Below are 15,463 nucleotides of genomic sequence, written 5' to 3'. Positions count from 1 at the left end.
GATCTGACTTACGACAGAATACATTATCAGCAAAGATGTGGTGATAATGCAAGAGAGGTTGAGCATAGCCTTGGTGGAAATTGCTGTTGCTATAGCCATGGGTCGGTTGTTTTTTGAGAAGGCAGGAGTCAGGACTGCGTGGCACATCTAGAATAAAGAGCGGAACATTAGAGTTTTTGAGGGGAAAAAAACCTGAGACCAGATCAAGTCCTTCAGTTACTCCAAGATGTTCAATTTTCTTAATTTTTTCAATTTTAAGGTCCATATCAATTTTCTTGATTTAAGGCAGTTTACATAATATCTTAAAAATCTATTATAAGAAATCAATTTTCTTAATTTAAGGCCTATACGTATCCTTATTTAGTGGTTGGAAATGCAAGTAAGATAGCACAACAGGGAGTTGCAGTAAAAAAGAGAGAGAACACCGGGATGACAATTCTTTTTTTAGATTAAGGAAATGAATCCGGTCTCAGCCATCAGAGTTCCGAGTGCTTACAACCGAACCAGGATGACAATTCAGATTAAAGAAAAATCCCACACAAACAATTCATGATGAACAATATATAAAAAGTAACCGAAAAGGCAAGCTGTGCTGCCGGAATCAACCGAAGAGTAGTGGCCAGTCGCGGTGGTGTCTAGCAGCACGATCAAGAACCTTTGTAATAGGCAAGTGCACTGTATACTGTCTGAATAAATGTCAGCACGAACAAAGTGATGGCGGCGAGGACCGATATGATCACCCATCGGTTGGGGCAGAACTGGCTCTTGAACTCCGAGTACGCTATACTGACATCTCTTTCATGATGCTCGATCACCTTTTCCGATAGGCTGTCGAGGTCATCGGGTATGCAGGCTCTTACTTCATCCACCAAGAAATGCCCTACGTCGTGTAGAAAGCTCAGGACATCCTCTTCCCCCTTCATCGTGTTCTGCACGATGCCATTCTTCTGCAGTAGTTTAACATCTGCTTTGGTCTGTAACAGGCTCTTCATACATGCAAAATGGGCTGTGACGGGAAGCCCGTACGCCGGGTACCGCTGTTCAAAGTTCAGAAGCTGGTGGAAAATTTCGTTGCTGTATGGGAACAAGTGCAGGGGTGTTAGTTGCATCAGTGCTGATATTCTCTTGTTAGAGTATTCCACATCGATCGAGCTACTGTCGAGCCGTTTAAAACTAGTTGCGGATTCAAGCAAGTTCATTGCATTAGGAATGTAAAACTCCGCAAACCGTTTTGCAGGCTGCTGCTCTTGTTCGGGTTTTGTATGCACCAGCCACCTGCCTTCTTCTTCGGGTGTCCGGGTCCAATGGAAGATGTGCAGTAGATGTTTGAAGCCGCCGGATGGGAGGTTGCCGCCCTTAACCTTGGATTTGTTCACTCTAGGGTAGAGATCATCAAAACACGACATTGCTAGTCTGTCGATGCGGGTGCCACCAAACAGCTCGCTTAAGCTTGAATGTGCAAATACAGCCTCGACAACAAACCACGGAATCTGGTTTCTGATGCGCAACATGTCGATTTTGGTCTTTATCTGATCTTTCATTATTCTTTGGTATAGAATTGAAAATTGCAGGGACCTTTGACCTGCTGGATCACTATTGTCACCTCTGGGCCCTCGTAGAATTTCGGCACCATTCCGGTCCTTCTGCAACAAGAGAATCGCAGTAGCTAAAAAGCAACCGGCGATCAGCAATGACTCCTGGAGAGCATTGCTTTCTCTAAAAACAAAGTACCTCTGATAATCCTCACCGCCGTAGTGATAGTAGCTCTTGACTAGATCTTCCCTCTCCTTCATGTATCTAAGGAACAAAGTCACGTCGAGACCGAGCCATCTGGTCATAAACGCAACATATTCCCACATGTGGTCCTTTTCAGCCACATTGCCCGAGCTCTTGAGGAGGAGGATACCGACAGGAAACCTTTCGGGATGGCTACCAGTCCAGTATATTGATGGCTTGTCCTTGCTGGTGTCTAGAGCCGCTAATGCGGGCTTTAGTTTAGTTAGATCGGCGAACTGTTCATCTAGTCGATTTCTTATGTTGACAATCCACGTTTCCTCACGAGCGTGGTCTACCTGGACGTATAAGGTTTAGAAGTATTTATTAGCTAAACGAAAATTAAGCATTACTGGGTTAGAACAAGGTGATTCATGCCTTCAACAAGAACATCTAGCTACTACACAGTTCGGAATGGGACATCAACATTATATTCATTGCTAGGATGAGTTGAAAACTTGAAATATCGAGATTTGTCAGTAGGAATACTTCATTTTCAATTTTATGTTTTTGAATTGTGCCTCCAATTATTTAACAATTGTAATTAGTTAGTCGCTATCTTGCTATTACTAATTGAAGTCTCCTTTTGAAGCCTCCAGACGAAGCCATTTGGGATCCTAGATGGACAGTTTAAATAAATAGAGAATTTTTACAAATTCTCACAAAAAACAGAAATATCCTGCCATCAATTAAGCAACTATAATCATGATAGCCATTGAATCTGTTATTTTTTCTAATAAATTACCCACCATTGCCATTATGAAAATAGACTAAAATAACCCGCTAAACATGTATCTAAATTACCCACATCTGTCATTATAAAAAATAATCTAAAGTAGCCCCCTAATCTTCATGTAAATTACCCACTAATGCCATTATAAAATAATATCAAATAACCCCCTAAATTTATATATATATTATGCAATGATATCATAATAAAAAGTTAAAATAAATTCCAAATCTGAATAAAAAATATATTATTATAATAAAATCTTAAAGCGCATCAATATAAAATTCTAAATTACTATTTGTATTATTAATAATATATTATTATGCTATTATTTATATAAAAAATACTAACCATAATGTGTGTCACCATATATTCATGTATAAGAGAAGAGATAAGAATACCAATTTTTATGTTGTTCACATAGCTCAAACAAAGTATTCAATTAAATGCATACTAAACATATATGGAGGTGTGATGCAAAGTGAGAAAAAATTGTTAGTAACTAAACATGTCACACTTATTACAATTACATAATGATAAATATGTATCTTTACAGTACTTAATTAGAATATTTAGTTAGTTAAAGAGAGCATGAGATAGATAATTATTAGATATCTCTAACTACCCCGTGTGGGAGCATAGGTTGATAGACTAGTTATAAAATAATTTCAAACATAATTAAATTTAGAATAACTTGTCATGCACGACAAACTAACCATCTTAATTTGTCAACAGGTGCGGATCTGCTATGCACCAAAGAGATCCGGTAAAGCTGTTGCAGGAGTGATTCTTTGAACAGCTTGCAGAAACATCAATTAGCAAGCTGGCAGTTGGGCAGAAAGGAAGCAGAACCGGTGCTTTGACGGCCGGCGGCACTTTGATGTATATTTCAAATAATATTTGTTGCAGAAACCTGAAATTGAACAAGGGGCAGAAAGATGCAGTGTGATTGAAACATTGCAAATTTTCAATAGGATTCTGGTTGCATGTCAGAAAGGAAGACCTCAGTACAGGTGGTTGTAACTGTGCAATTAAAAACTTTTTTCCTTAAGAACCAGTCTTTGGTCTAGTGGCTAAGGGCAAAGCTCTCCGTGTGGGAGATCACAGGCTAGAAACCCGGATTGGGGGGTCTTTTATAGTCATTTAAATTTGAGTGGCTTGACCCTCATCTTTATCTAAAAAAAAGAACTTTTTCCTTGTGCATGAATATAGATGAGTAGAGGAGGATATTTGATTGATGTTTGATCTGTTTTTTGTTGGAATAATTAAATTTCACGACTGATCGATGTGATGTAATTTTTCTTAGTTTCAAACTTTCAATAAATTACTTGACAGCCATGTCAAGCTTTCAGAAAGAAAAGAGGGGCAAAAAGGAAAAAAAAAGCCAACCCTGTATTTGCGGGGTGGAAGGCAACAAAGGACTGCTTCAAGGGACTCTGCTAGGTGGATAAAATATCTTCAGAAGCTTCGTCGCCATGACCGGAGGTTCTTGCAGCTGTGAAGGAGAGAATAAGTGAAGGCCAAGGAGAAGCTGACGGAGATAAAACAAGCAGAATAGCGAATCGGTGATTGCGTGGTGCGAGAAGAACATTGTGCAGTAAGGATGTTTATTGCTTTCAGAGCAGATAAAGTTAGTGGGGCCAAAGGAATCTGTATTTTCTGATAGCTTAAATTTTGAATTAGCTAGTACTGGAAACATGAGCATTTTTCTGAACTCAAAATTATTATACATGTACAGAAGAATTGCAGGGTTAGTCCTGTCATGTTTCACGAATATATATCGATCATTTGTAAAAAAAAAATTTCAGGAGTAGAGCTTCAAGTTTCAAAGAACTATTAGAATTCTGAGCAGCTAACGGTTTTGTGTTTGAAACTTTGAATACATCCTGCTTAGTTTTATTTTGAATACAATTCCTATTTTAAATTTGATTTTGAAAGTGATCGGGTGCTCGTAGCCTACGAGGGGGAGGGGGTGAATTAGACAACTTAAAATCTTAACCTATAGCTCCAACTAGTTTGCACAAAACTTAAACTAAAATATGATATCTAGATGTACAACTACGGTTCTTCTAGTGTGAAACCCTCATCCCCAAAAGAGTTTAGCAACCTATAGCTAATCATATCAAGATACTACTCTATGAATGTAAAGACACACAAGTTGCAATATGAAATGCGGAAACGTAAAGAGGGGATGAGAGAAGCAAAATCTTGACACGAGGATTTATCCCGTGGTTCGGTTAGCCACAAAGGCACATCTACATCCACGTTGTTGAATCACTCACAAAGAGTATTGCTTCCCTGTATTAAGTCTCTTCCGTGGACACAACCACGGTCACATTGTTCCCGTTTTCCACTAAGGAGCTTGTCCATGAAGGATGGGGGTCTCCACTTCCCCGCACAAAGTTGTCGACGCCGCTCCACACCAACACTACTACAGAAATGATTTTCAGCAACGCTCCTACAAAAAGAGCGGGGTACTGTAGCAGTTGATCCGCCCCTAGAAATAGGTATTTAGGGGCAGAATGGGGCTCATTTTTAGGGGCGGCTGATACCGTCAGCCGCCCCTAAAGATCTAATTTCCAGGGGCGGCTGGTGCCATCAGCCGCCCCTGAAAATGAGCCCCATTTTTAAGGGCGGCTGATGGCTTCAGACGCCCCTAGAAATATGTTTCTAGGGGCGGCTTGTGGGGGCACCCGTCTCTGAAAAAAATCATAAATATCTAGGCACGAGACCATCTTCCTCGCGACAGAACTCTCTCTTCTTGGGGGAGGTGCTATCCGAAAATGCCATAAATCAAAAATAGAGGAGGGAAGGTTTTGAACTTGATTTCCTTGAAGTTAGTTTTCCTAAGCTTTTGGGTTAATTTGAAGGCTTAAATTACTCTCACATTCCCTAGCTAGATCTAAATCTCCATTGGATGGATTTACCATCTAAGCCATGATTTGCCTTAAGTTTTTGGATAAAGTTATGCTAAATTAGATGGAGAGCATAATTATGTAATTATTTTCAACCAATCTTCTTGTTTTAGCCTCATTTCTAGAAAAACAAATTACTAGATATATAAAGGAGAGAGAAAAAGAGTTGATTTCCCCTTTTTTCACATAATGTAATGGGTTGGGGTTTGAATTTTTTCCCCTTTTATTTGTTTCCAATATCTACTCTTAGCTGTTGAGTTATTTAGCATTTATTCCCAATATTATTTAAGAGCTTGTATTGGGCCATCGATATTGGCAGTGATGATGATGGCGATGAGCTTGACGATGGTGATTTCCTGAGCCAGTTGTTGCGGCACACCAAAGCAGAGCTGTTGGTCGGTAGTGCAAAGGGGATAGAAAACTTCGAGACGGTGAAGAAATCAACAGAGGAAAATATATACGAGCGATCTAAAGAATGTCTGAAACACTGGACCGTTCTTCGTTTTGTACTTGAGCTATTGACCTTAAAGGCTAAGCACAGCTGGTCAGATAGTAGCTTCAATGATCTCCTGGCTATGTTGGCCTGGTTGCTTCCGAAGCCAAATAAAGTGCCTGCAAACACATATCGAGCAAAGAAGCTTGTCAGCCCGTTCACAATGGGTGTGGAAAGAATTCATGTATGCCCAAATTATTGTATTTTGTATCGTGGGGATACTTTCAAAGACTTGGACAAATGCCCTGCATGTTCTGCAAATAGATACAAAAACAATGCTGGTTATTGTGGTGGCGATAACCAAGGTCCAACAGACAGGAACAAAAGGAAGAGGCAGGGTGCCTCAGTGGAGCCACCAGACACTACTTTAGGCATATCCGAGAAGCAGAGACGAATTCCTGCGATGGTTATGTGGTACCTCCCGGTTGCTGACCGTCTAAGACGCTTCTTCTCGAACCCAAAGGATGCTGAATTGATGCACGGGTGGAATTTAGATAAGCGCAAGAAGGGCGACGGAAAGCTTCGACATCCAGCCGATGCATGCCAGTGGAAGAAGTTCGATGAGCAATATTATCTAGAATTTGGAAAGGACCCGAGGAACGTTAGATTTGCGTTGAGTACGGACGGAATGAATCCATTTGGTGAAAGGACTAGTACGCACAGCACATGGCCGGTGATCTTGACGATGTACAACCTGCCTACATAGTTGTGCCAGAAGAGAAAATATCTTCTATTGTCCATCCTTATACAAGGACCCAAGCATCCTGGCATCGATATTGATGTTTTCCTTGAACCTTTGATGCAAGAGATGGAAACACTATGGAAGGAGGGTATCGATATGTTTGACAGTTTTACATAGCAGACCTTTAATCTCAGAGCTCTTATCTTCACCACCATCCCTAATTACCAGGCTCTATTTGTCCTTTCGGGATAGGTCAAAGGTAGGACGGGCTGCACGGTCTGCGTGGATGAGACTGTATCATCTTTTCTGGAAGGTTCTAGAAAGTTAGTTTACCTTGGGTATAGATGTTTCTTGGTGGAAGGACATCGTTACCGAAGTAAGAAGTTCCACAACTTTTTTGATGGCAAGCCTGAATTACATTCTGCTCCAGTAAAAAGAGATGGGCACTATGTTTTCAAAATGGTGAGGGCCATCCAGGTCAGTTATGGGAAGGTGACAAAATGTGGGAAGAAGAAAAATAGAGATAAGGCACCAATCGCCGGCGTACCATTTAAGAAACAATCCATATTCTACAAGTACTTGCCATATTAGGGTGATCTTGAGGTCCGCCATGCAATCGATGGGATGCACCTGAAGAAGAATGTGTTTGGTTACACGATTGGACTCCTTTTAGAGACATCATCAAAGACAAAGGATACCTTAAAGTCACGTCAAGACCTGGTAGCCATGGAGATAAGAAAGGATCTTCACCCTATTGAAAAAAGAAATGGAAGATATGAACTTCCTCCAGCTTCCTACAACTTGACACATGATGAGAAGAAGGCAATATGCGAGAGCTTACGGGGGATCAGAGTGCCTAGTCGTTTTTCATCTAACATAAAGAAACTAGTCTCGATGAAAGACCTCTCGCTATGCGGATATAACTATCACGATTGTGATGAATTGTTGACGGTGTTCCTCCCTATTGCAATTAGAGCGATCAAGCCAGTATACGTGAAGATGGTAATCACTCGGCTATGCTATTTCTTCAATAAGGTTTCTCAAAAGGTGACCAACGAAGATGAATTGAATGATCTTCAAGAATTTATTGGGGAGACTATGGCACAACTCGAGATGTGCTTCCCTCCTGGTTATTTTGATATAACAGAGCACTTAATGATTCACATGGTCGACCAAATACATGCACTGGGTCCACTTTACCTACACGAAATGAGGACGTACGAGCGTTTCATGTCCATTCTAAACCGGTACGTACTAAATCGTGCTTATCCTGAGGGTTCTATGATCGAGGGATACAGTACTGAGGAAGTCATCAAGTGTTGCCTTGGTTACCTAAATGATAAAGTATCCATTGGTCTGCCCGTTCCTTGCTTTCTTGGGAGGTTGGAAGGGGTTGGGATGATTGGGAGAAAAACATTTATTGACAAGGATTTCAAAGGAGTGCAACAAGCACATTATAGAATCTTGCAGCATCTCACAATAATGACTTCTTGAGTCAATGAGCACTTGAGCATTATTCGTCCCAAATGTAATGGCCGCTCAGATGATTGGATCATGAGAGAGCACAAGCGTCGATTGACTGCATGGTTGAAGGATATGCATCTACCAGATGGAGATACCTTGGAAGAACAAACGATTAAAAGATTAGCAGCAGGTCCATCTAGCCAGGTCACATCATGGCAAGGGTATGATATTAATGAATATTTATTTTATACTATCACAAAGGACAAGAAGACCGTATCCCACAATAGTGGTGTCCGCATTGAGGCCTTGGACGAGAGAACAGGAGAAAGTACCACTTACTATGGCGTCATAGATGATATATGGGAAATACACTATGGTTACAATATACAAATACTGGTATTTCAGTGTCGTTGGGTCAAACACCCTAGAGGTGTTGAGGTCGATGCCTATGGACTCACGATTGTTGACCTCAATAATGTTGGTTACAAAGATGACCCATGGCTACTTGCTTCACAAGTCGCACAAGTATTGTATCTAGCTCACCCCGCAAAGAAAGCAAAACATGTTGTTATTCCTGAAAAACAAGATATCATAGGAGTTGATGGTATCAACGATGTGGAAGATTATAATCAGTACAATGAAATGAACCTCTTCTCAGACATACCACAGAAGATGAATATTATAGAAGCAAGTTTAAGAAAAGATGACAAGCCATGGGCACGCAAGGATGGCGAATCGAGAATTGTTACCACTTGAATCAGTAGCTATTTAGAATCGAGTGCATGTAATCGGATTCATGAAACTTGGAATATTAGACCTATTTATGAAACTTGGAATATATTATTGATCTCATATTTTTCCATTGTTCTACGGGTCTCAAAAATATTGATCTCAGATTTTCCCTTGTTCTACTGGTCTAAAAAATGGTTGGGTTAAATTTTCAAATTTTTTTGGATTGAACTCATTTTCTAGTGAATTTTTAAAAATATTAAAATACATTAATAGAGGCGGGTGACAGCACCAACCGCCCCTACAAACAGTTTCCAGGGGCGGGTGGTGATGTCACCCGCCCCTATAACAATTTCCAGGGGCGGGTGATATCACCACCCGCCCCTACAAACCATTTTCAGGGGCGGTTGGTGATGTCACCCGCCACTGAAAATGCTCCTGCTATATATACCCGAGGGATTTCGACTTGGTCATTTTTCGCGGACCATGAAGGACGACGCCGCCAGGCTGCCGAAACGTGCCGCTGTCCTCCTCTGCCCGCGTGGCTGCCATGACCCTCCGCCCGCGCCGCCATCCTCCTCCGCCCGCGCCGCCTCCGTCTTCCTCACCCGTGGCGCCCGCGCAGATCTACGGTGCCGTCCTCCTCCACTCCGGCGCCCACCTGCACGGTCGGAGTTAGCTTCCTCGTGTCGCCCTGAAGCTCCTAGGCCCGGCCACGCCCCGAACCCACATCGGAGCGCCGCCGCCGCCAAGAACTGCCACCGCCGCCCCCTCTTCCTCGCCGGCGAGCCGCCTCCGGCCATCTCCGCCCCAACCGAAGCCTCTCGAGGTAGCTTGCGACTTCCTCTTGCTCTCCCACCCTAGTTCCCCTGCCGCCGGCGACTAAACCCACTGGATTTTGGCCGGCGCGCCTCCCCTGCTCCAAGTCCGGCTAGGGACTGCATTGCAAGGCTCCAAATCTTTCCAGGGGCCTCTGTGCAATGTTTCATTTCTTTTTCTTCTTCAAAACAGTGAACTTCAAAAATCCATAACAAATCATAGAAAAGTTGGAAAAATACAAACTCGATTGTTCTGAGTTCATTGTAACTTGATCCACACTTTTTGTTACATGCACTTTTTCATTTGACAAGAAGTTTTTGCTCTAGTATAAATAGACTTGTGTAAAGTTTAGAAGTCCATTTGACTTTTCTAGCTGTAGGTTTAGTTAAAGTTTGCTTTATGCCTAGGTTAAATAAATATATTTTCTCCATGTTCTTATACTAGATTTATTGAGCTCAAAATTTTACTATTACAATATCTCAGTATCTAGTTGCTGTACAAAAAGTTTGAATGTTTTTAGTTAAGAACAATCTTATGCTGTTTTGGTTCATGATATTTAAGGAGGAATTTAGTTAATTTATGATTTAGTTGATATTGTAATATAAAAAATTAGGCATAAGATAATTTTTTTACTATTAGGCATGATATTTACTATATAACAAATTTGTTGATCAACAAGTATTTGTTGATTTACATGTAGATTGATCAACGTCGCGCCGCCGTCCCAAGGTGACCAACCGATGGCGGATTTCTACCGTGAATACTTAACACTCATTGACGAACTAGATCTCGGGTATAATATTCGGCGTTTTTTTGGCCGCGCGGTACTTGTCACCCCAGCTCCATCACCTGAAGCTTCTCTACCTACCCCCTGGCCAGATCCATCGTAGTGCGCTACGTGATGTAGTGTTACAGAACACTGGGGTAGAACTTCCGCTAGAGAGTGTCTCATGTTACCTGACATGTTACTTGCAGCTATCCCGTTGACCCGAGGAGGCCACTCGCATCTTGTCGGCACCATTCATCCGTATTGGGGAACATGTCCTTGCCCTCGCACCCTGGACGCCCGGTTTTGGTGCCACTGAAATACCCTGTGATGAGCAACTACCACAACAACTCCTGACACCAGCTAGACGCCCATGATCACTACAAAATCGCGTACGACTACACCTGGTCATATCTGGATCGCCAGTAGAGTCTTCGCAAACATATGTCAGCTCATCGACGTCGAGAGGGATACAAGTGATTACTCACTCAGGGCGAACACATTTGCAGAATTGGAATCTATACCTAGGGGCGTATATGTAGGCATCCGGAAAGTTGGACAAAGTGGTCCCTATGTGCAGTTGTAGCCAGTTTGGATTCAACCATATCATCTGCCACTGTGAAAACTCGTGCAAACCACGGCAAAAAGGCCGTCTAAATTCATCAAAAAAATCACACATGCTGATGATATGATGATACACAACCTTGTAAAATATTTTGTCCAAACTCGACTTCGTTTGTAAGATATAAAAATAACAAATTTCAACCCAGAAAGCTGTCAGATGATTTGTTAGAAATTTGTTATTTTTATATCTCACAAACGAAGTCGAGTTTGGACAAGATATTTTACAAGATCGTGTGTCATCATATCATCTGCATGTGTAATTTTTTTGGTAAATTTAGACGACTTTTTTATCGTGGTTTGCACGGGTTTTCACAGCAGGCTGGTTTCCATAGCATACGTTGCCTTCTAACAATTGTCTCTCTTATTACAGATATGAGAGAAGTTCAAGTCCGATTACGTCTTTACCCTAAACCCGCCCCTTGCCAGGGTGCGGGGCCTTCTGGACAAGGAGGTGCACAAGGACAACAACGTGTACAATTATGTATGGTTCAACTAGTCAATACATCGTCCTAATTACATACTTGAGCACCGAAACAATCCATAAATTGCGCTACCTTATGTGGACTCTCATGCAGGTCTGATTGAGGAATATGAAGGCAGCCCCTCTCCATGTGAACAAAGAAGTGGATCCACCATTGTGGAGGAGACACCACTGGACTCACCATCGGAGGGCACCGAACTAGATCTCAAAGCATATGGCAACGACGAAGATTCCGGCAACTACAAAGATCCCACCCAAATAGTCTCCACACAAGGGTACATTTAGTTGAGCTTCAATCCTTATGTATACATCTATCCAACTAAAACATAAGACCTTGTCTAGACGTCTGTTTGCTAACACAACTCCTTTACAGTGACAAAGAATAATAATTCAAAAGATGAGGAGACACTGGAAGCGGCAAGCACTCAAGAAAACTGTGCTAGATGCCACGAGCATGTGTCCTCAGGCTTGCCCACGGAGTACCAGTCTGTTCAGCCCACCGGAGCAACATCGTCGTTGTGAAATACTCGTTGCGCTATGTGTGCTTGTATCATTTCCCTTGCTTTCTCTATGGACTTGTGGTAATATGGACAACTAGCTAGTTGTATGGATTGCGTGTGATATTTAATGTAATGTATGGACTTGTATCATTTCTCTTGCGTTGTATTTCCCTTGCGTTCTGTATGGCATTGCATTCTGAATGATGGAATGATTGTAAGAGTTTCATATCGTGTGGAGGAGCAATTATTTCTTTACCGTCGGTCATTCCTATGATTATAGGGGTTGCGGGCCAGCGCGTTCAGACACTCTTAAACACTCTGCGTGTCAGTCAGGCATCGTTCTTTCTCGTCACAGTCGCGCCGCCTCCGGTACAACGTGCCTCCGCCGCCGTCGTAATCGTTCGCAAAAAAGCTAAATTTTCTAGGGTTAATTTTTTTGGATATAACTCATTTTCAGGAGACTTTTAAAAATATTAATTCTAAAAAATAGAGAACCTAAAATATATTCCGGTTTGCACACTATAAAATAAAAAACACACTAAAATATAGTTCTCCTAATTTTCCCTTGTTCTTTGGGTCTCCACAATGGTAGGGTTAAATTTTCAAATTTTTTGGATATGATTTGCCATTTTTTTAAGGATATAACTCATTTTCAAAAGACTTTCAAAAATATTAATAGGGGCGGGTGGTGATGTCACCTGCCCCTACTAACATTTTTCAATTAACTTTAGAAATTCAATTAATTGATAAATAATAGGAAAGGACCCCAAAAAAAACCAAAATTTAACCGTGAACCTATTTTGACCCATATAATAAAGCCATAATTTGAAAACTAGATCTCTTTGTATATTTGCCTTGATGTTGTGGAAATCTACAAGTATAGGGTAATGTGATAGTAGTGAGAGACTATATAATGGAGTTTCCACACTATCAAATATAAAACACACTGAAATACAGTTCTCCTTTTTTTTCCTTGTTCTATGGGTCTCCACAATGGTAGGGTTAAATTTTCAATTTTTGTGAATATGATTTGCTATTTATTTGGACATAATACAATTTTCTGAATATTTTGAAAAATATTACTAGGGCCAATTCATAATATCACCTGCCCCTATAAAATCATCTTTTAGGGGCGGGTTAAAACATAAACCGCCCCTACAAAAGCATTTTTAGGGTCAGCTGGTAACTCCACCCGCCCCTGCTAATAATTTCCAATTACCATTTGAAATTCAATTAATTCTAAAAAATAGTAGAAGAACTTAAAAAAAGGTGAAACGTTACACCTGCCATTATTGTGACACATAACAAGGAAAAATATGAAAACAAAAAATCGTTGTATATTTGCTTTGAGGGTGTGAAAATCTAAAACCATATAGTTATGTGATATAGTAGTGATAGGGTTATAATGTTATTTACACACAATAAAATATAATACATCCTGAAAACTTAATTCAATTATTTTTTCCTTGTTTAATGGCTCTCAAAAATGTTAGGGTCAATTTTTGAGTTTTTTTTGATTTGATTTGCTATTTTTTTGTATATAAAACAAGTTTTAGGATATTTTGAAAAATATTTATTGGGGCGGGTGACATCACCACCCGCCCCTGAAAACGATTACTAGGGGCGGGTTACATCACCACCCACCCATGGAAACGATTGCTAGGGGCGGGTGGTGATGTCACCCGCACTTAGAAATCGTTTTCAGGGGCGGGTGGTGATGTCACCCGCCCTTAAAAATCCCTCTGCTATAAATATGGGTCGCGTTTAGGACTTGGCCATTTTTTTGATTGACTGCATCCGACGCCTCCAGGCTACTGGATCTCGGCGCCGCCGTCCTCCCCCCGTGCCGCCACCGTCCTCTCATCTGCACACACCAGCGCCACCGCGTCCTCCGCCGCCCGCACACGTGCAGCCACCTCCTGTCGCTCCTCCGCCCACGCGAGCGCCGCTGCGTCCTTCGCCGCCCGCTGCACAAGCGCCGCCGCCGTCCCCGCGCCCCGCGCGAACCCCAAGCCATTGGGACCCGTGCCGCCGCCGCCGTGCTCGAGCTCTCTAGGTCCACGCAGATCGACGCCGGCACCGTCATCTCAACTGGCGCCATCCTCTCCACCGCCGTGCCCCAATCCACCGGTGCCATAGCGCCGCCGCCCCCAGTCGATCCGCGCCGCCGGGACCCGGGCCAGAGCGCCGAGCTCCTCCAACCTGCCCCTCCTCCGGGCAAGAGCGGCGCCCGCGGGCCGGCACCTCCTCCCCGCCCGCCCACCTCCTTCGGCCGGCCGCACCGAAGACATAGGTTTTTTTCTTTTTTTCTGGTGGGCCGACTGACAAGTGGGCCCCGCTGGTCAGCCCCAGTAAATTTGTTATTTTTTAAGCAGTTAACTTGTAAATTTGTTTAAATAATTAAAAATAGCAGAAAAAATTCATACCAAAATGGCTAGATGAAAAAGCAATGAACTTGGTTTGAATGTGTTTGAAACAATGGAAACAAGGTTCCATTTCTTGCCTGAATTGAATGTGTGGAACTAGTTGTATTTAGAGCTTGTAATTTCCTAGGTTAAATAAATTTCATAAATGTTTATTATTTATGGAGTAGTTTTATTGAATGTGTGGAACTAGTTTTATTTAGAGCTTGTAATTTCCTAGGTTAAATAAATTTCATAAATGTTTATTACTTATGGAGTAGTTTTATCGAATGTGTAGAACTAGTTTTATTTAGAACAATGAAAAATATTGAAAAATGTATTACTATTGTTATATGAATTATGAGGCAGAAGATAATATTTTTTGTTAGATGTAGATGTACAAATGGATTACATGTGTCTTGTTTTATTAAAGATAAATTATGATCTGTCCTCGATTTGATTATAAGAAGGAATCGGCAATATCTCCATTATTTCTCTCTCTCATTCGCGAGAGACAAATACATAGACACATTTATAGAGAGAAACATAGAGAGAGTGATAATATAGAGAGAAACAAAGTTTAGGGATATGGAAGTAACTGTAAATCTGTAAACAAACTTAACAGAGTGAAAAATAATAAAGGAAATGTCTCATCTACATTTATGCTTACATTTTCAGAAGTCGTAACGTCCCCTTCCCCCACAAGGGGAAAATGTGATGACGCAAGACGAGGAAATCGAGCAAATTGCATCCCAGATGGACTGGAACAATCATGGCGAAGCTCAAGATGAATCTGGGGATGACGAAGGTCCGCAGATAGGACGAGGGGCTTATGTAGGCGGAGTGTGGTAGGATCCTCATGATCCACATCCATTCCCTGAAAGAGAAAGATGTTCAAGGTCAGAGTTTGATCCAGATTATGTTCCGAGTCCAATTCAAGTAAAGACTTACTAGCGAGCATTTATTATACAATTTCAACGACTGCACGTGCTGAGTTGCCGAATTGTATGGTCCATGTAGGAGCCTCCGACAGAAAGAGGTGATCGCCGATGCTAGCCTGCGAATGCAACAGAGGAAGAACTTGA

At 41.7% G+C, this 15,463-nt stretch overlaps 1 protein-coding gene across 1 annotated transcript; it reads right to left on the bottom strand.

Moving 5' to 3' along the window:
* Window positions 1–449: 449 nt before the first annotated feature.
* Window positions 450–3,374, bottom strand: LOC120665551. Its single transcript, XM_039945145.1, has 2 exons — window positions 3,220–3,374; window positions 450–2,072 (listed from the first exon to the last, which is right to left on the bottom strand). Exons 1-2 carry the CDS (start codon window positions 3,220–3,222, stop codon window positions 648–650), a joined length of 1,428 nt encoding a protein of 475 aa, XP_039801079.1. The 5' UTR covers window positions 3,223–3,374; the 3' UTR covers window positions 450–647.
* Between the last annotated feature and the right edge of the window lie 12,089 nt (window positions 3,375–15,463).

Source organism: Panicum virgatum, chromosome 2K, assembly GCF_016808335.1.
Source record: "Panicum virgatum strain AP13 chromosome 2K, P.virgatum_v5, whole genome shotgun sequence".
Lineage (NCBI taxonomy): Eukaryota > Viridiplantae > Streptophyta > Magnoliopsida > Poales > Poaceae > Panicum > Panicum virgatum.
The sequence above is the reverse complement of the archived record's forward strand: the minus strand, read 5'-3'. Positions and strand labels throughout refer to the sequence as shown.